This window comes from Plodia interpunctella, chromosome 7 (genome assembly GCF_027563975.2).
Source record: "Plodia interpunctella isolate USDA-ARS_2022_Savannah chromosome 7, ilPloInte3.2, whole genome shotgun sequence".
Taxonomy (NCBI): domain Eukaryota; kingdom Metazoa; phylum Arthropoda; class Insecta; order Lepidoptera; family Pyralidae; genus Plodia; species Plodia interpunctella.
The window spans coordinates 3794171-3820053 of record NC_071300.1 but is presented as its reverse complement, the minus strand read 5'-3'; the positions used below and the strand labels follow the sequence as shown (position 1 = coordinate 3820053).

Here is a 25883-nt window from a genome sequence, read left to right as displayed (position 1 = left end):
CTTATTTCCCAGATTATTCTGTTAGCTTAGGACCGGTGGAACAGAGCGCAATGACCATTTCTGTAAATTGTCTGTCGCATTGGGTTTTCAAGTTTTTCTGCGTCAATATTTGTAAGTAAAAAGTGGCTGTATGATATTAACGGTATATAATAAATAAGTTCTGTTGCTGATGTTCGTTTTCTTATATAAGCAATTAGAATTATTAATTTTGCTATAAACGTAACAATTTGATGTTACGTTTATAGCAGTATTCGCCAAACTACTAAAATATAATGGAATGAAAAATACACACAACGCTTCCTTGAGACTTTAATGGAGCGATTTGCCATTGCCTTCTCCATTTCACACACAAGATGATAATCAACCAAAGTGCAGGTTTCCTCGCGATGTTTTCCTACACCGGAAGCAAGTGGTAGTCGATGAAAACTACTAAATATGAGTCAGATTGGCATGAGTCAGAATCATGTGGCACGAGTAGGATTCGAACCTGGAACCTTTGGTTTACAGGCGAACGTTCCAAAGCGTTCAATAACGCTTCATAAAGAAGCGTTATTGTTTATTAAAAAAAAATCAGACTAGGTTCATTCTTTTACCGATATATTTGGATAGATATAATAAAAGAGGTTTTCAACTCTAAATACAACTTTGTATTTTATAAGAAATTTTATCTTCTAACAGTCAACATTTTCAAAAAAATATGTGCAATATCATCTCTCCCAAATAGAATTAAAGATTATCTTTTTTACATCCACGCTGCGTAAATAACATTGAAAATGGTGTAACTTTGACGGCATACCTGAAAGAAAAAAAGGTCACAACTGCAAACTGGGTGTTTTACAGTTTCTCGGAAACGGTTTCGCCAACGAGCTTTGGCGGGAAAATCTAGGAAATGCATGATAGGAAACCATTCCATTAGCGCGACCGTGATAGGTTCTGAGAAGACCGACTGAAGAAGATATTGCTGAAGGTTTATTCTCGTTCGTTATGTACCTATTTATTCATCTCTCACCCTTACTAATATTATAAAGAGAAAAGATTCGTATTTTTGTTTTTGTTTGTTTGTTATGAATAAACTCGAAATTTACTGGAGCGATTTTGATGAAATTTTGCATAGACATCGACGAAACCTTCAGGAGTGACATAGGCTACTCTTTTACTATAGTTTTACCCGAGGGAAGCCGGGGTGGGTCGCTAGTCAACTATTAATGCCATTTTTGCTATTCAGCTGTGAAGGCGTACGACATCCATTGGTGCGTTATATTCTAAGGTGAGAACCACATGCCTCAAGAAAGACTTTCTTATGAATGACTTGATGATTTTGAAGAAGAAAATAGTAATAATATACCTAGTTCAATTACCTATTTGATATCGATTACTAAGCAGGGCCAAATTATGAAATTATACTTACGCAGGTAGTACATGACACCTGGTCTACTCACCAAAGAGAAGGTGTCCCTGCAGATAGGATGAAATATACTCATAAAATGCATAGCCTTCTGTGTCCGCGCAAGCATTATTATAATCGATGTTCTTACTTTCTTATCTGTATGATTTTCCCAATTGCAGGAATATATAGCTTCTCGTAATTGTTCACTCTAAGAGAAATTAAATTATGTATAATGTGAACACCATGGTAACTAAGTATTCTATATACATATATGATAAATATAATTTAAAATAAATATATTTTTTTTCAGGTTAATAAGTGTATTTTTCAGTTTTTCTTTCTGGATGACCAAGTGTTATTTATATAAAAAATAAATAAACTTACTTCACCCAATAGGCGCTCACTGTACTCACAGGGTACAAAAGAATGGAAAATCAAATTTATGAAAAATGATACGAATTCTATTCTCACATTTCTGTCGACGATACCCTACAACAATTTAGAAAATACGGATACAAAACAATATACATATATACCTCATTACGTAACATTTGTACGTGTTAATAATTACTTTAAAAAATTCAATTTATTTCATCTCCAATAAACGAACAGTTGAAATTTTTTTTTATCAACAAAAATCTTTGCTTACCTGCACTACACGAAAAGAAATTAATGGGAACAGTCCCGTATTTACTTTCAAAGTAAATTCATATAGGGGTCCGAATTTTGTGTTCAATCCCTCCAAAACATTGTACAATTTTTGCAGCTTTAAATTAACCCATTTTATTTCTCGATAAACTTCTTCCGGATTTTTATTTTTAGTAAATAATTCCTTCATTCTGTTGCTACATATTTGAACTTGACCTTTTATGTGTAAAAGAGTTATTGGAACCAATGGTTCAAAAGCAGTATTCATTGTGGACGCATAAACTCCAAAAAATGTAGCACAATACAAACAAAAGAAATAAACCATGGGATCATTCCTCCGCTCGTTATATTGTCCTGGTAATGCTATATCATACATATGAACTAAACGGAATTGTCCTTTCCATGTGTAATAACTCATTAAACTCACTGCACGTATAAAAAAAATAAAACCATTAAAGAAACTGAAAAGCGAGTGTTTTGTAACTGTAATGCTAATCTTAACGTGTTTAATAACAATTTCCTTTTCTTCCTCAGATAAATATTTACTTAGCTCGTAATCATTTTCAACAAATTGAAACAGTTCAGCCATGTACTTCCGATTGTAATGAAGGAACCAGAATTTGATAATGGTGTTCGTGCCAATAAGTAACATGATGGAATTTCCACACATATCAGAATAATTTCTATCAGGTATGTCGTGATTAAACACCGCATTAAAAAGTAACCACATTATGATCGCTAAATTGATCATTAGTACAAAAGTTTTTCCTACCCAAAATCTATTTCGAGGTATGTTTGGGTGCGAACCGTTTAGCTTGAGCGGAATCATGGATATGAAGAATTGTTTTTGAAAATTTAGATCGGATACCAACATTTCTATTTTCTAAATGTTTTCTCTTTACAGTGAAAGTACGTTACACAATGCAGTTGTTTAAAATCTTGTAATGATATTTATAGTGTATATAAATTGCAGGTTCACTGCGAAGTTACAAGTGTAACTGATGTACCTATGATTGGTTGATTGATGGAATATAATAATTTAAATTAATTTCAAACAGCTTTGCGGTCTCATTATTATGACTTTGATGAAATAATGGCGTGATTATGTACCTTTTATGTTTATCACATTAGCATCATCACATTATAATAACACATTATAACAACAATTCCCAACCTGACGAAAGTATAACACAAATTGCTTTAAAAGTTCAAAGTAAATTTTGTTGTTGTTTCTTCTTCAAATTGATTCATGATGTTGAAAAATATAAAAAAATTCAGACTAAGGAAAATATATCTATATATTGTTGCGAAAAATTTCACGTAGCATTAATTAGCGTATTTTATTCCAAATAAATATTACAATATGGAGATTTACTCCGTACCTATCTACTGTAGACATTACAAGTGCCACGGGTTCTCCCTGCTCAGCTGCACTGCTAATGAATTCATAAAAGTGGCGTTATTTATTATTTGCTGTGAAAAGTAACAAATTACCATACATTTAATCGCAAGTATTAGGTAGGATTATCCTGTAAAGATAGATTTAAGTCTCTATAAATAAATTATGTTACTAATATGTAATAGTTTCGTAATCTAGTATCTTATATTAAATTCACATTACATTCTGCGGCTCCACTTAGAATAGCTAATTATGTTGGCTGTGCTTGCGTATATTGCTGTCACACTATTGATTAAATTAAATTAAATTACACACACGACTGGTTTTGCTATCACTGAACATCAGAGTAACAAAGACGTTTGAAATCATACTATACAAACCCTCAACTATGTAAAAGTAAGAGCATGTGGCAAATATGAAATTATTGTAAAAATACTTAGCCTATAAGTAGATTCGAGTCTATGATATATAATGATAGAAAGTATCGGAATACGACCGTTAGATCATCCCTTTAATGCATATGCCTGTTAATAGGTACATACATGTAGGCTCAAAATGATGAGAAGTATATCAGTGGAAATGACAAAGACAGACAACTTTTTAAGGTCAGTGTAAGTTAAGTTCCTTTACGTTACACTGACCTTAAAAGTGTTTTCTGGATGTCTAATCCAGAAAAGCATACTTCTAGATATTTAGGCATAGGATTCAAAACATTTGGGTACATATACAAATTATTACATTTGTATGTACTTTTGTACCTGAATGGTTACTTTGTTAAAATGTGCTACTTTCTAAAAACTACTAATTAACTCGATTTGAATCATGCTTTCAATGTAAAACACCATGTGGAAAGCTATTTTTTATCAACCAAAATTTTAACTGGGTAGATATTAAGTCCCATAAGTAACTCCACGACAAATTGCTGGACAAAAGCTAGAGCCTCTCCCTTTTTCTTTCCAAAATTCCAACGAAAGTGAAGCCGTAGGGCTCTTCCAGTAACAAGTAAATAAAAGGCCTACTAAAATAAATGTTTAAATATTCTGAAGAAATATCTCATTTGATATTCTGCTGAGGAGACGAGAGGGTCGCCGAGGATTAGGGAAAGGACGTTTGCACATTTTGAATAATTAATTCAACGTAAAAATAATTCACTCCGTAATGCTAAATAATAAAGATATAACAAATCCCTCTCTTATCTGACCCGAGCGACCTGGTTTCTCCTGGTTTCATCCGAGAGTTTTATTCCTACGTTTCTTCTCCACTTCTCACAGTCTATCCGACTCGGTCTGAATTTCAAAATAGTTTCTAAATTCTTCTAGTTGCTATAGTAACCTAATCAGGTTCAAAGAGCTTGCAGCATGATGTTATATTATTAATATTCATTATTAATATATTATTTATTAATATTTATTATTATTTATATTATTAATATTCAATGTCATCACACAAAGCATTTACTCAACGTGAGTAGGATAGATATATAAATGATGTGAAATAGCGCTTAGAAACTTTTCCATAAATAGCATCAATGAGAGAATTAAATTTTACAGTACAAAATAGTTTAGACAGGATAAAATACAGTCATTCCAGATTCGTACTCGAAATAAAAAGACGCTGTGAGCGAACGGCTTCTTGTCTTGCGATTGAAATGAGGACGAGGTGAAATGATTAGGTACCCTTTGAATCGTATTCCTATGTTTAAATTTGAATTAAATTAGTTATACTAATTACTGAGATTGATTTATAAATGGGTACATCTTTCTTAGGTCACTGGGGCATTATCACGTAGAATAGGTGGTGGTCCATGTGGTAAAGGCGCCCTGCTTGTGATCCCAGGTTCTGAGATTTGAGTCCTGCTCGAACAACATGAATTGAATGACCAACGTCATTTTCATAGACCATCGCTTGTTTCCGGTGAAGGAAAACAGCATGAGGAAACCACTGGTATAGGTACTACCTATTAATACTTTCGTGGACGCTCAACGAGACTCAAAAGAAGTTTAATTATTACGACCGCTAGGTATAGCAGTCGTGCGTCCGTGAAAGTGTTAAGTTACTAGTATATAAGTAGATGACGGTAGTCGTGTTAGATGCCTTTAGTTGACTAGAAAACATCGGAAACCACACTCTGTTAGAAAGTATATAAGTAGGTATGTTGTGGTATAATGTAGTAAAATATTGGTGGAGATAAGTCAGTTTCCGCTAGTCTAGCAGAGCAACTTATACGTTCATTTATATTCAGGCCGCGGTCAAAAGAGCCGGCCTTCTGCGCAAAATGCCTGAACCACGACAGCTGTTTTCAGTTCACTTTGCAGAGTTTATGAAAAATAATGAAGGGAACTTCAACTGGAGTATATCTACTTCGTAAACTCTTTGAAGTTATAAATAACAGGGTTTTCCAAACTCTTTGGTTATTTCAAGTTTGTTAAAATGGCAAATTAATAACGTTTACTGGATTAATAGATAATATTTGATAGGTAGTTTATAAAGGAAAACAAAGTCTAAGCTAAAAGCACGTCTTTTTATTATGAAATGAACTACCACCATATTTAACCTACTTACTATAGGTAAAATTTGGCGCAAGCAAACCTCCAAATGTTCCATTCGAGCGCGCAATCCATGCACATGCGCGAATGTAGCAAATTTATAAAATTCCTTTAAGCGGATTCCCCATTTGCATAACTGCTAATGCCCTTTAAAAGCGAACGTGTTACGGAGAAGTTGCGAAAAATGTTTGCGTAAAGCCGAGCGTGTGCTGTTTGAGTTTCAGCAAAGTTTTTATTACCTCCACACCGTCATTTTCACATACACGGTACAGTGAAAGCAACCAACCCAAACACATTGAGAATTCACCACTATTACCGCGACATGTGGTCTATGAAGGGTTACTTGATTTTCAGTTGTCTCTACGCCTCTGAATTTCATATAAAATTATGTCGCCTACGAGTAGGTATTATTTTATTTATGTCGGTAGGTGTTATAATTATTTTTGTACCTAGATTTATCAAGCAACCTTATTCCTAATCTTCTAATGCTTTAATAGTTATGTTGGTTAGCTTACCTCAAACTCGCAACATTTTTAATGAATACAATCTTGTGCTAAATATACTTCCCTAAAATGTATAATTTAAATGCGTTTGTTTAATAAAGTGATATGAACAATTTTAACTAAGGAGAAAAAGGAATAAAATAGACTACGATACATATTTAAATAATAATAACACGAGTCACGCTTAAACCTAAGTAAGTATCTAACCAAAACTGATAATTAAAAGTTGAAATAGGGTTAAACATTTAATTCTATTTCGCCCGATGTTTGGTCATTATGTTTCGCCATTGGAAAGCTGTTTGATAATAAAGCATCTCATTTCAAGTAGGTTTAAAGCCTCGGTGAACTTATTAAGCTTTGCTATATCTCAAAATGTAGATAGATAGGTAGAAACATTTAGTTTTCTGTCCTTGTTTCGTTTTGAAATCTAAGATTGTACGGTTGTAAATTTTAAACTGAAATTGCAAATGTTTACTGATATTTACAATTTACAAAATTTCTGCCACGTATTCAATTTTATAGGTTTAGAAACACGGCCAAGATACATGTATTGAATGATTGAAATGCTTATGCTTATGCTATTGCTTTTTACATAAACTAAGCCAATTGGATTTTTTGGTTGGTAGGACTATTTTCTAAAATCAATTGCTGTCCTTTTATTTGAGAATGTGGATGATGTCCATTGGGTCATCAAGACGGAGACATATTGATGGATTGCTGCCGGCCGCCGCCGCTGACTCACTGAGTCGGCATTACTATGCCTTACGCTCTATTGGGGTTGTTTCTGGGTGAATAAACAACGGTCGCTATAGGTATTATTAATACTTGCTTTTGCTACTAACCTAATAGCATTTATTTTCTATGCTGGGGTCCAATTTTCACGTACTTACCTACCTACTTCGAAAGTTTGTTTCCGAAGATAACACATTTTCTGTATTTCTCTCCTCGCTCCGTTTTTAAAACTTGGATTCTATTGTGAATTTCTTAAAATGAAGAAACGGCGTCATCACTAGAATTCGAGTTTCAAGACGAACGCGAATTTTTCGATCGCGTAAGATTCGGGCTTCTTAGACCTTGCTGGTTCAAAACTAAGAATATTATAGCCTAGGGACAGGTTAAGATTAAGAACTAGGAATGAGGTGTGTCATTTCGGAATCATTTCTAAATTTACCATTATTCCCGAATGTTTTGTAAATAGATCATAATAACGTCTTTGTTGCAAACAAAACAGTGTAAGCCATGGAAACATTGTTTGTTTAGGCGCAGATACATCGCTTAACCAAACATACGAGGAAAATTGTGTTTTCTCTTTTGATGCTCCACTGCGAACGATATTGCTGAAAACTGATCTCAAATGGCCTAAATTTTATAAATTCAATACAGATTGGTACTTATGATGACAATGTTGTTCATTAAATAGAAAGAAAGAGAAAGAATTGCAATACACATGTATAATAGATAGAGTTAGGAATAAATTTTGTAATGACTTGTTTATTGGCTGCAGAAAACAGATTTAAAAAGATATATAACTGACGTGTTGCGAATAAATGAAGATGATAAATAATTTAAAGAAGGTTTATACGTACATGCGTACATGGGCGATTTTCTGTTAGGAGCTGTTGAAAATAATCTGATACTTAGCTATGCAGAGTATTCTGAAAATCCTCAAAACTCTTTTCATTTTCAGGAATGCGTGCAGAAAAACGTGAAAGCAAACATAATTATCCGACTATTTTCACTCTCTAGGGTTCTGTTTCCAAAGTTGTCTGAAAAATTAGCTAATTTTCAGATAAAATTTAGTATTCGAAGGACGAGTTTACTGACAGTCTAATGTTTAATACATAATTTAAGTCATATTCATTCCTAACTATGTACACCTTTATTTTTTTGTTTTCCAACTACTCATAACTAAGTATCACTTGAGAATTTACAAACATAAAATCAATTCAATACCCAAATAACACAATGAAGGCCAAAAGACAATAAAAATAAAACACAAAAGGTTTGCGCCGGCCTCGATTCAGCTGTACGCTATTTTCTAGCTTCGACAAACAGACATGGCGGAAATTCTGAAAAATCCAATAGGAAAGGGATTAGTCTGTTATTTACGGATGTCAGTCATGTTTGTGGCGCTAACTGATCGATGCTTGTCCGTCTGTCTGCGGCAGGTTTGCTAATTGAAGAGAACCGAAAAAACTAGAACCCAAAACAAAGGGTGGGAATGGTTTTTTAGACTGTTACGAGACTCACAATGACAAAGGGCAATGGATTAGATATTTCGTTTGCGAACAGAATGGAAATGTTTCCTAAAAATAGAATCAAATTTATTTCATATTACTGAATATTTATGTTTGTGTTTTCGCGTGTTTATAGTGTCAACATCTAATTTCAACAAATTCTGCGATTTGATGATATCTATTATGAAGGCCAGAAGGCATTTGCCGTCTAGTTGTCTATTTAAGTATTCAAATACGATATAACTTTATTCGTGGCAACATTTTAATTGGAAGAACAATTTAATCCATGTTATTTTCTCCATTGTTTAACAAATGTGCTCGTATACGACTAAGAATAGGGATAATAATAATTAAGTATACTAGTTGATTATTCCTTTGTCTCAAAATCGTCCATGTTCGTATATTATTTCCTTTAAAAGATACCGTATTTAGTGTATTCATTTATTCAAAATGGCCGCAGTCATCACGATAATAATTTATTTGTTTGAACAGAACATAAAGGCAACCTTGTGGTGTATGGCTATAAATAAAAATGTTTTGTTCCTCAATATGATCAATAGGGAATGAAACAGTAGGTACGCAAGCAAAGACAACAGATATGAATCTGCTTATGAACTAAATTTAAGGCTGTATAAGTCGAGGGGTCATGAGTGTGACAATCTAAGTACTTAGTGTGTTTTGTAAAAAATATATAATAAATTTTTGAACACTGAACTCGATGTTGCAGCCAACCTGACAATTACTATCCTCCTCGTAATTAATCAAAACAGTGGCCGGCGTGATTAAATTGGCGGAGGATCACAGCTGTAGCCTGAGTGTTGCCATGTCTAAACACTCCTAAATTGAATTCTATAGCTGTGTTGCCAGACTGTTTGACGAGGGTAACCTTCTTATTAATTTTAGAGGAAAGGTAATATTGTCCGACTCATAATAACTGTTCGATATTCATGATCAGGACAACGGACACGACTCCTGCCTGTAATATTGTTTAATGTTCAGGCCCCGATGCTCAACGGCTGAGGTAGAAATCGAGAAAACGCTCAGATGAGAGATAGAGAGACTAAAAATAATAATATAATTTATAATAACCTATACAAAACTGAATTAACTAAATTACCTAATTAAATACTGTATGTAATCAAACCACTGAATTCTGTGCATACTAAATTTACTTGCATTTTGGTAGGCGAGTACTTAAATATATACCGACCAATACCGACATAAAATGTATGTACCGGAACACTGGGGGCCATCTCTATACGTACTCCTCTGCCGAGGGTCTGTTCTCGATAAACTCAAAAAGTAATGCACGGATTTTAATGTTTTTTCACCAATAGATAGTGTGATTTCTGTTGAAGTTTTTGGTGTATACCTAAATTATGTTTTGACGCGGGCGAAGCCTGGACGGGTCGCTAGTTATACATAAATTGTCTAGTCAACTGTGACCACATTGTTTTATATAATTATACTATAATATTTTCTATCTATATATATTAAACCATAATATTTTCTACTAAAATTCCTTATCTAGTTCGGCGTAATATGCTAATATTTATTTTTTGCTGAGAAATAAAATAAATTGATAAACATGTGATGGTGGTGCTAGTGTGCGGGTAGGTACTCGTAAGTATATAGCGCCTTATGTAAGTACTCGAATACTACTCGGGCTAACATGTTTGTGAATTTAAGTGGAGTCGAAAGCCAAATGTTCATCCATGCTACCGGTCAAAACCGTTGAAACAAACAGACCAAGCGCAATCTAAACGTGCGTCCATACTGCTGTTATGTTTTGTGGGCAACATTGTACAGTGTGCCAGTATCCAATCTAGATACCTTTTATTTTTACTTTATTTATATAGTGATGTGTGTGGCAGCATACTAAGTCTAGTATTAAATTACATTTTAATATCAATCTTGCTCAGTATCTATTGGAAACGTTTCTCTACAAAAACTGGTAGCGGCATGAATGTACCCTTAGAATTCTGTAACCTGCAGCTGACGTCATGTTAGATTTCAAAGTTCAAACCTCGATATTTACAGGAGAATGAAATTGTACTGTTTTGTAGAAGTAAATTGTGGAGCTGGTGAGGGAGTGGAATATACTGGGCGTAAAGACACAGCGGCTGCGCTGGCTTGGTCATCTGGAGAGGATCGTGGCGTCCAATCAACCTTTCGCGGAAAAATGCCATGCCAGCTCCACACTGTCGCCAAACAGTTTGCCAAAAACTTTGGCGGAATCAAACTACGAAATGTTCAAGAATTCGTGTCGGCATGTGTCTGAGTTCGGCGACAGTGTGGAGCTGGCGTCAGGTCGACGTTCAGTTGGGCGCCTCAGATACCACTGAAGTGACACTGTGGAGGCTAATCGGCGTCAATTGGGAGCTGTTACTGGTGAACCATAGAATAGACACAATGGCGCTTTATGGTTTTAGAAGTCAAGATCCACTTTGGCGTCACTGAGGCTCGGAATAAGTAAGTAGAAATAGGTAATGCTATATTATAACTGAGTGACGTTGTGGCACATTTCACCGTCCTCCGTTCGCAATATCTTACTTGTTCCTTACTATACATATTGTTTATGACGCAAGCCGTCTTACGTTTCCGAACGCACTGCGATTATGGCGCCCAACTACACTCACACATATAAGTGGTACACGTTTATATGCACAAAAACATGTTCATGTAATCTCTAGTTGTTTTATAAGGATGTATGTATTCGATTGGTAATGAATAAAATAAAGGTTTATTTTACGATGCATAGGAGCGTGCTCCGGCAAGAGAAAGGCAATGTCTTCAAATTGAGTTACAGAGTTCACTCAGGAGCTCCCGGAGTACACAGTTTTACTTTGAGCGGCGCTTGAATCGCAAAGTAGGGCGTTGTTGAAAATTCCACGATGTCAAAAACTTCGAGCATAACTTATTGGATGAAATACACAGTGTTTATTGTATAAAAAATTGGCCAATGTGTGTAGGGCCAAGCACAGTGTAGGGTTCCGTAGTTTACTACAACAACCAAATAAGTGCGGTCGGATTCACTGACCGAGAGTCTTAAATACAGACTACGGAACCCTAAAAAATGGTGGGTTGGTTGAAGTCATGTATTTCTATACTCGTTTTTACCACATATAAATTATTTAACCCTCAGATTACAGAAAGGTCATTGGTCCGATCAAAGTAAGCGATGTCGCCATTCAAGAGAACGGGCATACGACCGAATGGCGGAACACAGAAAGTTAATTGCGACGCAAGGAGAAAAAGTAATTAGTAGCCTAAATTTATATAGATGGAATCTAAATACCTACCAAACAAGCAGCTTTGCGCCAAATTTGTTTGAGCAGATAGTCAAAGGCAGGATCCAATAATAGAGCTTAATTAAGCCAGGGCGAGCGAACTGTGTAAGCTAAATGCTGACCTAACGAACATAGCATGGGTACGTATTACTTACCGATTAATTAAGGATTGTATTGATTGCTATATTTCATAAACTTAACATTCAAATTTAATGTTTTATTTTTCAATTCAAAATAATTCATTCTATTGAGTAGGTACCTACATACATAAGTATGTAGTAGGTATTTTTCTCCCCTAGGGGTGCAATTACTTAATGCAATAATGCATTTATTTTCGATTTCTACGTATAAACGTAAATTTAAAATTTCATGTCTCAAAACCCTGTCCATTACTTCTTTTTTATTTATATATTACTTTATTTTATCTTTTTGGAAAACAGCAGCTTACAATTTATTAAACAAGGATAAAATGTGTTTACAAGTTTTCACTAAATTCTTGTTCCAAAACAAGGAAACAAAAAATTCTGTCGAAATAAAACTAATTTATTGATATTCTATGAGCTAGAGAAAATTGTAGTTTGACATAAAAAATAATTTGAACGTAAATCGACTAGAATTTTCGTACAAAGCACTAATTGCTATTAATATTTCAAAATTTACTTTCTAACTTCGTGTAATTTCAATACATCAAAAGGCTTTAATTCATCAAACTATTCTATGAAGCCAGTCAATATTACCGTAAATAAATAGTTTAGACATGAAAAGTTAAACCAATTTGCGAGGCGTCCTCGCCACTCGCCGGAGCGATTCAACGAGAGAGCCATGGCGCAGAATGTGACTTTCGTAAAACAACATCGTGAAAATTTTAATCATTTGCGAATAATGTCACTTTCATAAAACGTCATTTTTTACACACAGTTACATTCTCAAAATGTTATTTTCATATAAAGTCCGGTTTATCAATGGTTTTATTATGACAGGACTAACTAACACACCACTAAAGAGTTGGGTAAGTAACACACAATTTTTATACTCAGTAAGTGATTACTTTATTACTAAGTAAGTATGTGACGTTCAAATTAATACTTAGTAATAAAGTATTCGTATTGTTAGTAGCAAAAAAATCAATGGCATTCTACGAAAATGACTTTTTGCGAAAGTAATGAAATACAAGATGACATTTTGCGAATATGACGTTCTGCGTCCACCAACGAGAGGTGTTGAACTTATAATTAGTTCGGCAACTTTGAAGAAGCATTAGGCTTCCTGTTGGCTACAGTGAGCCCACTTGCTTTTTGCTTTGTTATGTAATCAAAGCTAATCGTTTCTGGCCCACTCTTCCTTTTTTACCGCTAAAACTTAACTTATTTAATTTGTTAGCGGCTGGGGCAAAGTTTTATTCGATTCAGCTTTAAATAAAACGAGTTTTAAATTTGATCTTATTTGGATCAATATAGTGATTTTAATTCATATATAAAATAAATATATATATTTAAATTATTCACACTAATGTAGGTATTTCACTGTTGTAAGATTAAAATTATTTAGACTATTCTCATTTTGAAAATGCGCGAGGTTGGATGGGTTTTGTACGTGGAGGTGGCACTTAATGTTCTCGTGTCTACCTACTTAGTGTTCTTGTTTTTTTAGGGTAGACATTGGAAAGATCGGAATACGATAATACGATATATGCAATGTGCTTCCTTGTAAGAAACATGTTTTGTAGGAAGCTATTTGTACCTATTATTTCTTATTTGCCTATCGTTGTAGATAATTAAAATACGATTCCAAGAACCCATATCTTTATATAGTTTACAAAGCGAAACAGATTTAGCTCTTTGTCTTTGCTCTTCTTCTTTTTGGACGAAATTAAATCGAACCGTGCAAAATAACTAAGTTTTGTTGAACTATGTGACTTCAATGAAATTGCTTTTACCTTTCCCAGTGTTTAAAGAGACAAACATTTGAAATTGAAATACCGAGAAACAATATTGGAAATGGAAAGGATGGAAAAGTGAGGAAATTCGGAAAGATTTTTTGGAAATATTCGGTCGGCAGCTGTTGCACGTGATATCAGGAATTTAAATTCAGCTCGCAGTGAAAATGTTGCGCTCGAAATGGAATGTGTGGAATGCATCTCCTCGGTATGTAACATACCTACTCGTAGCATAGGGAATAACTTGCATATCAAACCAACAATTTCTTTGAGTTATTACACAATAATTCAATGTACCTGGTACTTGCAACTAAAATAATTGTACACTATTTAAACATATCAGCAGCGATCTTCAGAAAACAATTTATTTTAAACAGCACATGCATAATTGTTTTCTTCTTCCTTTTTCTGTGTTAAATATTTTCTGTAAATTACCCGCTTATGTTTAGTATAGTTTACTGTAGTTTTCATTCATTTTGCTGGTATCATTGTCACAAACTGTAAATTTTAGTATTTTATTACCTTGTATCTCATTCTTCTTCTATATAGATGTAAATATAAATTTAAAATCCACATTTGTTAATTAACGTCGTTGGAGAAAAGGCTGCGGTAACACAGAACTAGGGGAAGTTTGTTGCGCCGCTTCTTCTTCACCTGCACTTTGTAAGTCGGCAGCAGACTTACTTTTATGTAAATTTTGACTTCAATAAGTGATGTATGTAGTCCAAAGTTGAATAAACATTTTTTATTTTGAATTTGTGTGTTCTTTCTATGGAAATATTAGTTATTCTCATACAAAATTATTTTCTTACATGACCACACTTCATACGACAAAAATTAAGGCTAAATATATTTTGGGAACCTACTTAATTTTCAGCAAATTCGCACCCAACATTTCTTTTAATGAGAATCCCTACCTCCTGCAGTAAATGGAAATGGAAGTCAATGAGAAAAAACCCTCCTTCTGCAAAACTTTTTCCGATAATGAAAACATCATCGTTTTCTTAGTTCGCGCCCAATTGTCTTGCCCTGTTAAAATTGCAACATAGGTAATATTTTTTTTACAGAATTGTTGTTTTATAGGAAAACAGTATTAACCACAATAATTGAATGTAGAACAGTTACAGGATGTGTAAAAGTATCTATTTTCAATATATTTTCATGTTTTAAAATTATTAGTTAGGCTAGTGTTTTAGGCACCTTTGCTCCGGAGACGCTAAGGAGCGGGTTATAATGTTAACATGGGTTAGATTTCAAATTGTATTTAAGTATTGTATGTTTTATTTTGCATGTTGACAATTTTATAATATAAATGATTAAATATTTTAAATTTTAAATTATTGCCCGTTTTAAACATTCATAAATATCTTCCACGAAAATTGAGTTTAATTGGCATAGTATATACATACATATTTGATACACCTATTTGATCGTTAACATAATAAATTTATTGATGTATTCTTTTCTTATGTATAAAATAAAAAGTAAGAATTCTTCGTCAATTTACGCCGAGGAAAACATTTTTTGTTGCTAATTAGAGACTTTAGTCATCTTTTGTAACACGACAACATGAAGCCAGCTGCTCTCATTTCTCATGCAAATTATTATTTTATGGGAAAAACTTGGGAACCGCTGTTTGGCGCTCATTTCTTTTTTCTTACAAGCTGGACTTCTTTGAGCAACTTTTTAACGTCACCTTCAAGTTAATTTTGCTGAGGTTTATGTTAATATAACGGATGTAAATATCTTCTTTCGGGATTTGTAGAGTTCAAAATTTAAAGTTGATTATATTATGTATTTATAATAAACTTATTTTTTGATACTCTTGGACGTAGAGCGTAGAGGTATGATTGATTTAGTTTATCTTTATCATACATGGTAGATAAGATCATTATTTATATCAGAGAAGTACAAGCACACAAATACAATTACACATTTAAAACAGTTTAGCACATTTAGTTTATTTTAATTTATTAAGCATTTAAAAATATTTTGTATTAACCAAATCACGAGTATGTTTAGTATTTTCTCAAACGTATATCTGGTCGTGTCTTCTAATAAAATGTATTATTGTATATTTCTCCACTACAACATCATTTTAAAGCAATATTGTAATTAATATTGTATTTAAGTATAGCTTTTAGTGCTAAACGCATCGCTGAGTAATGTATTTCTTCTGTTACTTCAAATTGTGTTTATTTCGATACGATGAACATGTAAAAATCGTAATGTAAATTGTAAAACGTTCTGGACGCTACGATACAAGCATCGCTTAGTGCAGAGTCCACAGTCCAACTTATAAATTGTAAATCTAACTACTAAAATGATGCTGTCAATTATTGTACTTTTTTCTTTGGTGAATAAAGTTATTATTATTATTAAAACAGTGTTGTAACAAATAATTACATTATCATGCAATGTGCATTACTTGCATTTTAAGCAATCTGCCTATGTCCCTTAAGTTATGTGGAGAAGTTAGGTTTCTAAAATTGAAGTTTTATATAGAATTTTAGGTGCTTCGCACATAATTGGTTTTATAAGATATAGTGAGAATAGCTAACACACACGAGAGAGCTACTAAGTCCTCATCAATTTAATACAATAACATATCCCTTTTGTATTAAAAATAGTTGTCAAAAAATTCGCGTGTTATCTTGATGACCTAGAAATATTTTCACGCTTATCAATTTCTAAGAATACGTTGATGAATTTGTTTCATGTTTCAGTAGCTAGTGATGTGTTCTTGTTATTTCATGAACGAGTATCAGTTTCGGTAATTCCAATGTGTACACAGGTGTCTGTAAGTCTGATACCTCAGTAGTACAAGCGAAGCGGTTACAATTTTATTTTAATCATTATTGGGTCTTTTTATTTAGTAAAAAAGTCTTTCTCCCAAGCGTAATCCCAGTTTGTTCCTCGACTATTAATCGTCGTAGCTCAGGGTCCGTTACCCTATTTTTTTTCTCCACTTCGACAGCCTTTGGCATTCTTAGTAGTCTCGCATATTCTCCTTGACGACTTCAAGCCAGCACGTTTTAGGTTTGCCTCTTTGTAATATATACATTAACGTAATTTACTTGGTGTAAAGTATTTAAAAGATACGAAACAGCATTATCGAATCCTTTTATGCTTTTTAATATTGAAGATTCAACTTTGATGATTGCTCAAGGACACGTTATCCCTCTTTGGGAATACTGTTGTTATGAAGCCTTTATATTATTTAATCACCTTGTATGATATCCACGGGATGATATGCAGTGGTCTATTTATAAAGTGGAGACCACACGCTGGACTGAGATACATACTTTTATATTGTGATTATTCACGCTCTAATTATTTTCCGCTCTTCTTTGCTTTCCGTGTTCAAGTCTTACAATCAGATGCGAGAATTTGCCCATATCCCATTTATGAAATTTAGTGTGATCCAATATCTGGTCCTAAACCCATTAAAATTAAAAATATTTATAGTATTTTAAATAGAAAAATGTTAATTAAAGTTATATAGTAAGTGTTTTTGCTGAATAGTTAGTTTAATAAATAACCTTTGTGAGCCCAAGACAATTTTCTTTTACAAATAGTTGGCCTCTATTTTTTTCTTGGGCCATCGCTCACACAGAATCAGATAAAAACTGTACTATTTTCAATAGGTATATATAGTTACTGCGACTGTGCTTTTTTCAAAATTCTATATAGATACAACGACTAGAACTTATTAATTAAGATCTAGTTTATCTACTCTTTGAACATTAGGTCAAGGAATTTTATTCAAATTTAATTTATTACTTACTTATATATTGCTTTCATTACTTTGTTTTAAAATTTTATTTTAGTTTTGTGACTTTATTCATGGTTACAAATTCCGAAAAAAATGAGGAAGAAAATCAAAAACCACACATAGTTTTTATTGTAGCAGACGATTTGGTAAGTGATTTCATTTGTTTACTCTTTGCTTTTGTCGGTGACGCAAAATGTACGATGTTTTCTATTACATAGCGTTTTGGAGACCTTCGACACAAAAAAAAAATTAAAGCAGAATCAAGTCAAAAAGTACACACTTTTTAAATATTGGAAAGTAGTACTGATATAAGTAGACACATCTTTTTAAGTCCTAAGTTCTTTACGTAAATTAAAGAACCATGTCGCACGATCTAAGTTTGACTTCTAGCTAAGTTCTGGCTAAACTTTCCGGTTCAAAAGTCAGGGATAAGGCTTTTATATTGACGAAAGTTTTCTTATTTAGAACAACACGCAAGCAAACTCACGGAAACGGAGTATTAACTTTATATAATTGTAGATATACATTAAAGTATAGCTTATAACCGGGTCGCTGAGAATAACAATTATATATTTTCGGATATATAACATTTCAATTCATTATTTGAATTTCTGGGGCAGACAGAGCTGAATAAAATAGTAAATTATCTACATCTTGGCAGGGTTGGAATGATGTCAGTTTCCACGGATCGGATCTAATAATGACACCGAACATAGATGTGTTGGCATACGAAGGAGTTATACTGAATCAGTATTACACGGATACGCAGGGGACCTCCTCCATTAGCGCCCTGTTCACCGGAAAATACCCCATGCGGCTTGGTATGTACATCACTTTTATTTGAGGCTAGATGACCCGTCACGGATTCGTATGGGCATACAAATATTTGATATACTGGGAACAAATAGCGTAGATTTTATAAATAAGAAAATATTAGATTTTATAAAAAATAAAAAGTACAGTAAGTTTCCGGGTTATATCTCAAAACAAACTTACAGTTTAAAGACTGATAATAATCCATGGACCCATATTTAAAAAAAGTTAAGCAAGGATTTAAAATTTTTTAGGGTTGTTATGACCAATAGTTTTCAGGTAAATGTATCGATTTAAAAATCTATATGCAGTACTTCTTTGGTCATTGATTTAACAGTTCGCATTTAAACGCAATCAATTTTGAGATGTTTCCAAAATCGTTGTGCAGGCACCCAGGGCGCGTCGATATCGGCATGTGAAGACCGAGGCATACCAATTTCGGAGCGACTGCTGCCGGCTTATCTCCAGGAATTAGGGTACTCCACGCATTTAGTAGGCAAGTGGAACGTGGGCAAGTCTAGAGAACACTATCTGCCCACTTTACGAGGATTTGATACTTTCTATGGCTTCCATGGCAGCTCTGTGGATTACTATACGTATAATCTAATAGAGGTAATGTATTGACTACTAAAAATATGTGGCGTGGTGGTGTGGTATGTGGCACTGGTGTGTCATAAAAAAGTAGTACAAAAGAAAACTTTGTAGCAGACTTTTGTCTGATGGGTTTAATTTTTCCGAATTTTAACTTATACTATTTTACGATAGAAATACTTTATTTAACTTTTTGAATGGTTCAATAATGATATGTAATTTTTTAGACGTGTGATGGTAAAGAGTTTTTCGGTCTTAATTTCTTTGACAACCTGGATTCCGTGCAGAATCTAAGAGGACATTTGACTGAAATAATTACTGATGAAGCCGTACAAAGTAAGTTTAGTTTAGTATATTTTCTTATTAATTTTTTTATTACTAGCTGTTGCGGCATTTATGCCGCATACCTACCATGTTGCGGCATTTATGCCAGAGTAACCATAGGCTAAAGCTAAAGCCTATGGTTACTCTGGAAGTCAAATTTATTACAAAGCAAAAATCAGTTCAATTCAATGTTCTGTTTTGGCATGAAAGGAAGACAAAGACACTTTCACATTCATAATATTAGATTATGGATTTTAAATTTTTCATTAAAATCTAATAAGACCAACAAATAATGAGACAGTTGCTTCTCCAATAAGCCTATCATACAGCTACTCCCAATTCATGGCTCTGTCTTCCCCATAATGGATAAAGACGTAATGTTATATTTTTATATACTCTACAGCACAAATATGATAATAATGGAATTTAAAATTGCTCTACTCTATAATATTGCAGTAATAAGAGAGCACAACACGTCAACGCCATTATATCTGCACATTTCGCAAGCAAGTCCACATGCAGGCGGCGGCTTGGTGAATCTGCAACCGCCTGTGGAAAGCATAGCGGCAAACGAACACATCGCACACTCTGCCCGAAGATTGTATGCAGGTAAATTGTATGCGCCTTGTGACTCGAGGCTTGTAGGATGCCTGTCCGGCACAACAATGCGGCCGTAGACAGATAACTGCCAGGAAATAACATTTCCCTTGTCGAGCAAAGCAAATGTGAAAAGCACAAGGGATTTAAATTAAAATAAAATAGTAAAACCTTAACACGTATCACATTGTTACAGGACAAGTTACAAGTTTAGACAGGAGCGTGGGTCAGATTGTGGCAGCATTAGCCGAGAAGGACATTTTACAAAATACTATTATACTTTTTGTATCGGACAATGGAGCAGCTCCAATAGGTCATTCACAAAACTTCGGATCAAATCTCCCTTTGAGGGGAATTAAAGGAACTCCTTGGGAAGGTGCTGCTCGATCAATTGGATTGATTTGGCAGGCTGCTATATCTCCTAAAGTTTATGACGGCTTATTTCATGTTTCTGATTGGCTTCCTACATTAATGAACGCTGCAGGAGGAAACATCGTTAAAGGCATAGACGGTACAAATCAATGGGATGCTATAATCAATGACGAAGAAATAAAACGTAATGATTTACTGATTACTATAGATGATTTAAATGGATGGGCTGCATTTAGAGAAGGAGATTTTAAAATAATTGTAGGAGATGTTCCGAAAAATATTAGCAATTACCATGGTAAAGAGTTTGATGCGACCAGAAGCGACGTTCCCACATATGAGACTCTGCTTTATGAGTGTGATACCGCTCGAGTGTTGAGAGAAACATTAAATTTGATACTTGATATCGATTTAGCTTTTATAAAACGTAATGAATCTGTTTCCGCAAATTTTGCGGATAATATAGAAAATTTGTGTTACCCAACCAAAGGTTAGTGTATTCGTAATAATATTACTTTTGAATTCATAATTTAAATACTTTTGTGCCACAATTACTATTTTATTTTCAGATAAAGGATGTCTTTTTAATATAACGGAAGACCCGTATGAACAAAATGACTTATGGTATACTTCGCATGATGTGGTAAGACACATGACCTTGCGTTTGAGGACCCTGTGGACTGAAGCGAAGCCACGGAGAGAACCACAACTCAACCTTAGAGCAGACCCGTCGACAAATAACTACATTTGGTTTAGCTTCGTAGAAAATGACGAAGTAACTGACGAGTCTCCTCTTGCAATGCCTACATTTCCGCTTCGAGTTTCTTTAGGGGAAGTGCAGTATTTGGTAAACTTAAACCTGGGTATGTTAAAAAACAAGATGAATGACTATATAACAAGCATGGGCGAGTCATTTGTGAAAAGTGTGAAAGGACTGTTCGCTTTCTAATAAAGACTAGACCTAATTTTGTATGTAAGTATGTACCTATCCGAAACATTAGTTAAAAGTGTTAAATGATCTATCTATTAAAAAAAAAACATTATCGTTTCCTACTTCTATATGAAACAAAGAACTCTCAACTAGACTGAATGATCTGTACCTAAAAATAAATAATGGATCAGATATTTTAACTACGAAGCGTGAAATTCGATCCTTTTGACTTTGATTTCCCAGCGCAAAACTTGTGATTAATTCCACAACATATATTACATAACAATATAGACAATGTAGTCACGTGTATCGTGGGTGGGACTGCCTAAAATACCTAACGAACTTCAAGAGCCGACGATGTGTTGTGTCATCGCTTCGCCGCCCGCCCTTTGATCAGACCACGCGAGCATTAAAAAGGAAAATTGGTCAGCTTTTCGGGTTCGCACGACTGAAAGAGCTTATTATATATAATGACAAATAGAAATAGAAGCCAATAGGGGATCAAACTTATATCACACATTCATAAACACGTGAATATTCATACTCAACTGGATTTTTAAATACAGAGAGAAAATAGAAAATTGCTCGGAATAAAGCTTTTGCTGGAATGAAATTGTTTCATGGCAATTCATATAGGTTTTGATATTGTAGCATCATTCCTTTGTACATTGTATGAAATTTGTTATTTATAATAATTATTTATGTTAAAAAAGAAGCGTCGGAAATAAATTAGTCCTAAATTATTATGTAGAAATGTCAGATATTGATGAATTGGAGAGACAGAAATTAATTAATTGGAAAAATATTATTAAAGGCAGCGCCATCGTTTGTAATGTCAGAGGTCAGGAGGTGGTGTGGTTTCTAGCTATGTAGACACCGACGATTGCGAATTATAGAGTTTTGGAATTTTTGTAAGATTGGATGTTTGGTTTTTTGCAATTTAACACAAAATCACAAAAATTTTGTACTTAGAAATTCTCAAGGGCGGCCACGGAACATAAGTACCTTAACGTAACGGTACTTATTAACGTTTTTAGAAAATGTAAAGGTACGTAAAGTAATAAAAAATAAATTATTGATTTCCGAACAGCGCTGTTTACGATAACGTCCCTTAAGATATGGCGCGTAAACACACTTTTATATGGGGTTTCGTTTTCCGCACTCTCGGAATAACATTCGTTCGTGAGAATTGAACTAAACGCTCTAAATCGACTTAGTATTGCCGTCATAAATCTCTTTAGCCGAAGAGCCCTCTAATCTAAGCTTCAACTCAACAAGAAATATACGATCCCTCAGGCTTTGTACTGTATTCTCACGAGACAGGGTGAAAGGATTGCTATGTATGGTATGATTATAATAAGTCGATATGTAAGTTCCGTTCAAACAAACAGTCGTCGACGAAATCTTGGTTGGTACCTACTGAAAAATATTATGAACATTGCAAATTGAGTACCTATTAAAATTAATGACTTTAAATTTAATATTTTATTTGAGTAATACTTAATACCTACTCGAGCTCGAAATAATACATATTTGGTCGCCCATCCAATGACCTACCATTGCTAAACTCTACTATCACAGGTCAACTGCACCAATCACTGCGCAACCAAGCTCCTCTTTTATCACCTAAAAATTCGTACTTTGTACTATATCTACCATAGTGCCGATATTGATATACTATACCTTCGAAGTTATAGTATATCCTTGTAACTTATTAGAATTTAAGTCAAGTCTACTCTGTGCATGGCTTAGACTTTAACTTAGCTCCCCTGAGAACTTTACAGCAAGGCTGAAGTCGGTAACTTCGTTTTGAATTTAAGAGATTCGCAGAATGTTTAAACAGTATGCTGTGAATTTGGTTAATGTAGCGCGAGACTTTAGCTTTTGTATTAGTATCAGTACGAAATATGTGGAAAAAGTTTGCAATAAATTTTGCTAAAATATAGAAAAATAAGATTAATAAAATAATAAGTAAATATTGTTTTATCAACGATGAACGTAATGAAATTTCATATTTAATTTTACAAACTTGCTCCAATATTTATTTCTAGTGATAAGAAATTTCGGTGCTGATTTTTACTCTTAAGTGCATTTCCAAACACGTATTTTAAATTTCTCAATCAATGTTCTAAGCATTGATTTGCCAATCAGTCATGAATCGCGCACTCTGGGACATCACAGGGGAGAATCAAACTTGTTTTCTTATCGGGTGTGTTATTATCAAAATTAGATAATATGAAGCTGGGAAGATAAATATAAACCATTATATTTCTTTGACAGTAGTCAGAATTTAATTCGGTCTGGTAACCGAATTTTCAGAAATGTAATATATTTTGATCCCTCTGATTTTTGAGGTATCATAGCTGGAAATGTACACGCTCAGATGAAAAAGAGACAAATTTATGCCTAAAGTCATAAGGTCAAAATTGCGCCGACCAGGCGACCAGCTGAATGATTTATTCAGCCTCATCAATTTGATATGAAATCTTGCAAATAGCTTTTGCAGAAGGTACATCCATTAGTTTCCCAATTATTCGGAGCTGAAGCAAGAATAATTTATAAACTCTATTATTATGCTATCTTTATCTATTTAATATCATATTATACTAGCTTTTGTAGAAAAACAGTATGTCTTCACTCCAGCTCAACTATCTCCACACCAAAAATGACCTAAATTCAAAGCTCCGATTTAAAGTGAAAGAAGTATACACAAACAAATATAGTTTTACTTTATAATTAGTTTCGATTATGAAACCATTCTTCTTATCGAGTGTGTGTGATAACACTGGTGTCCGTGTTGTCCAATCATCTACACCGACTTTTAGTAGCACACAAAGTTTTAAAATTAAACATTACAATCATATCACTGTTATAAGAATAAGCATCTGGGAAACTTTTCGGAAGCTAAGAACAAAAGTAATTAGGATAATTAAATAAAATCTTGCTTGTTCTCATGAAAATTATTATTTTGCAAAAACTATTATTATTGACGATGATCGAGAATGTATTTTCATTTAAGGGCCTGAGCAATTAGAAGATGTAAATGTCATTTTTATATCTACTTAAGAATAATTTGGTAGATACAAGCTATTGTTCCGGCGCTAGTATAGACGACCAAGAAATACTGATGAGAAGCAACAACATTCCTGAATAATCTTTTATTTAAATTTATTTTTCAAACTAGCCGTAAATACAACCGAATCTCGATCAGATGTCGAACACGATGAGATACAGCGCTAAATGTCATCCTAGTAATATCCTAGATAATCTGTGCATTAACGCCTGTCTAACCAGTTAATTACCACGAATCTATGCAGTGCATCCCTGCAAGCTATTATCACTGTACCCATCTATACTGATTACCCGCAGACTACCTAGGCTTGTGGTATAATATGTGGTTGCGTTTGGGATCTAACATAATGTCAACACCTCAAGTATTTCGTACCTATCTTTTGAGTCCTCGACATAAGACGTGTTAAGTTAATGCATGTCTCGACGAGGCAACATCTTCTAATGAAAATGTAAAGGCTAAAGCCGAAAGTTGCCAAGTGCTCATTAAGTGGGTTATTCGCTAATACAACAGATTAGTGAATAATCCCCTAGCACACAAGAAAATTGAAGAAAGTCCAGTTGGTTTAAGACGAATCTTGTTTCAAGAATTGTGTATTTTGAAACAATCATTGAAAAACCACAAAAAGTTTTTAGTTAGTGGCAACAAAAAAAAATCTGGACGCGCTAAAAATGTTTCAGTGTGTATTATTGTAATAAAAAACATTTTGAGAAGTCTATACATGGTAAGCACTGAATAACGGAGTCTAAAACCAACAGTAATTTGAATCATATTATACTTACGCGAATGTAAAAATCCTCGTTTCGAGTTACACTAGTTACTTATACATTAAAAAGTAACAATGTTGTAAAGTAAGATAAGGACAACACATATTATAACTAAACTTAGAAGTCGGTAAGTTAAGAATAACCCATTCAGCATCATACGGTAGCTGTGATGCATAATAAAGTTGTTAGTAAATCGCAGAGGCCGAAGCCGTGGCGGGAAGCCAAGTTTTCTTGCCAACGATAGCTGTTCAATGATAAACGCCTTTTTTAGTTTTTAGGAAGTAACCACTTAGTGGATGGTTGTGGAACTTTTAGAACTTATAATTCGTTTTCCAACACCATCTGAAAATTAGTGCGATGCGGCTATCACTCATAGCATATAGTTGAGCTGGTACGATTTGCATCTTTTACGGCACATATCTCATTAGTAAAATGAACAAAGATAATTTTTTTTAGAATATTTTTTTGTTATTTTTATCATAAGTTTTACAACTATTCACAAAATAAATATCGTTGTAACAAATATGATGTTAACAATAATTCATATTTTGATGCTATCACGTAAAAATAAGATACTAGGTATATCAAAAGACTAGAAAGTAGTGTAAAAAGACAGCTAATAATGGTGGTAAACATGGTTAAAGATGATCTCACGAGAACAGAGAATAACAATAAGCCACCTAATAAGTACCTGTCACGT

The 25883-nt window shown here is 33.8% G+C and overlaps 2 protein-coding genes across 4 annotated transcripts; one reads left to right on the top strand and one right to left on the bottom strand.

Moving 5' to 3' along the window:
• Positions 1-651: 651 nt before the first annotated feature.
• On the bottom strand, positions 652-2929 carry LOC128671245 (uncharacterized). Of its 3 annotated transcripts, XM_053747571.2 has the most exons (5): positions 2808-2929; positions 2037-2461; positions 1772-1876; positions 1440-1595; positions 652-796 (listed from the first exon to the last, which is right to left on the bottom strand). In XM_053747571.2, exons 2-5 carry the CDS (start codon positions 2451-2453, stop codon positions 743-745), a joined length of 732 nt encoding a protein of 243 aa, XP_053603546.1. In that variant the 5' UTR covers positions 2454-2461; positions 2808-2929; the 3' UTR covers positions 652-742. The 3 variants fall into 3 exon arrangements, with proteins under 3 accessions (XP_053603546.1, XP_053603544.1, XP_053603545.1); XM_053747569.2 differs by having other exon boundaries at positions 2037-2914; XM_053747570.2 differs by lacking the exon at positions 1772-1876 and having other exon boundaries at positions 2037-2914.
• A 14427-nt stretch (positions 2930-17356) lies between these two features.
• LOC128671425 (arylsulfatase B-like) lies at positions 17357-22822 on the top strand. The gene is made up of 8 exons (XM_053747873.1): positions 17357-17450; positions 17777-17867; positions 18383-18542; positions 18923-19146; positions 19353-19461; positions 19906-20058; positions 20243-20905; positions 20985-22822. Exons 1-8 carry the CDS (start codon positions 17431-17433, stop codon positions 21362-21364), a joined length of 1800 nt encoding a protein of 599 aa, XP_053603848.1. The 5' UTR covers positions 17357-17430; the 3' UTR covers positions 21365-22822.
• The last annotated feature ends 3061 nt before the right edge of the window (positions 22823-25883 follow it).

Coding starts and splice junctions, on each gene's coding strand:
- LOC128671245 (XM_053747569.2), bottom strand. CDS start 2,909: ATGTTGGTATCCGATCTAAATTTTCAAAAACAATTCTTCATATCCATG. Junction 1,877..2,036: donor TTTCTTTTCGTGTAGTGCAG/GTAAGCAAAGAT, acceptor AAATTGTTGTAG/GGTATCGTCGACAGAAATGT. Junction 1,596..1,771: donor GTGAGCGCCTATTGGGTGAA/GTAAGTTTATTT, acceptor AATTTCTCTTAG/AGTGAACAATTACGAGAAGC.
- LOC128671425 (XM_053747873.1), top strand. CDS start 17,431: ATGTTAATTAAAGTTATATA. Junction 17,868..18,382: donor TTATTGTAGCAGACGATTTG/GTAAGTGATTTC, acceptor ACATCTTGGCAG/GGTTGGAATGATGTCAGTTT. Junction 19,147..19,352: donor ATACGTATAATCTAATAGAG/GTAATGTATTGA, acceptor GTAATTTTTTAG/ACGTGTGATGGTAAAGAGTT.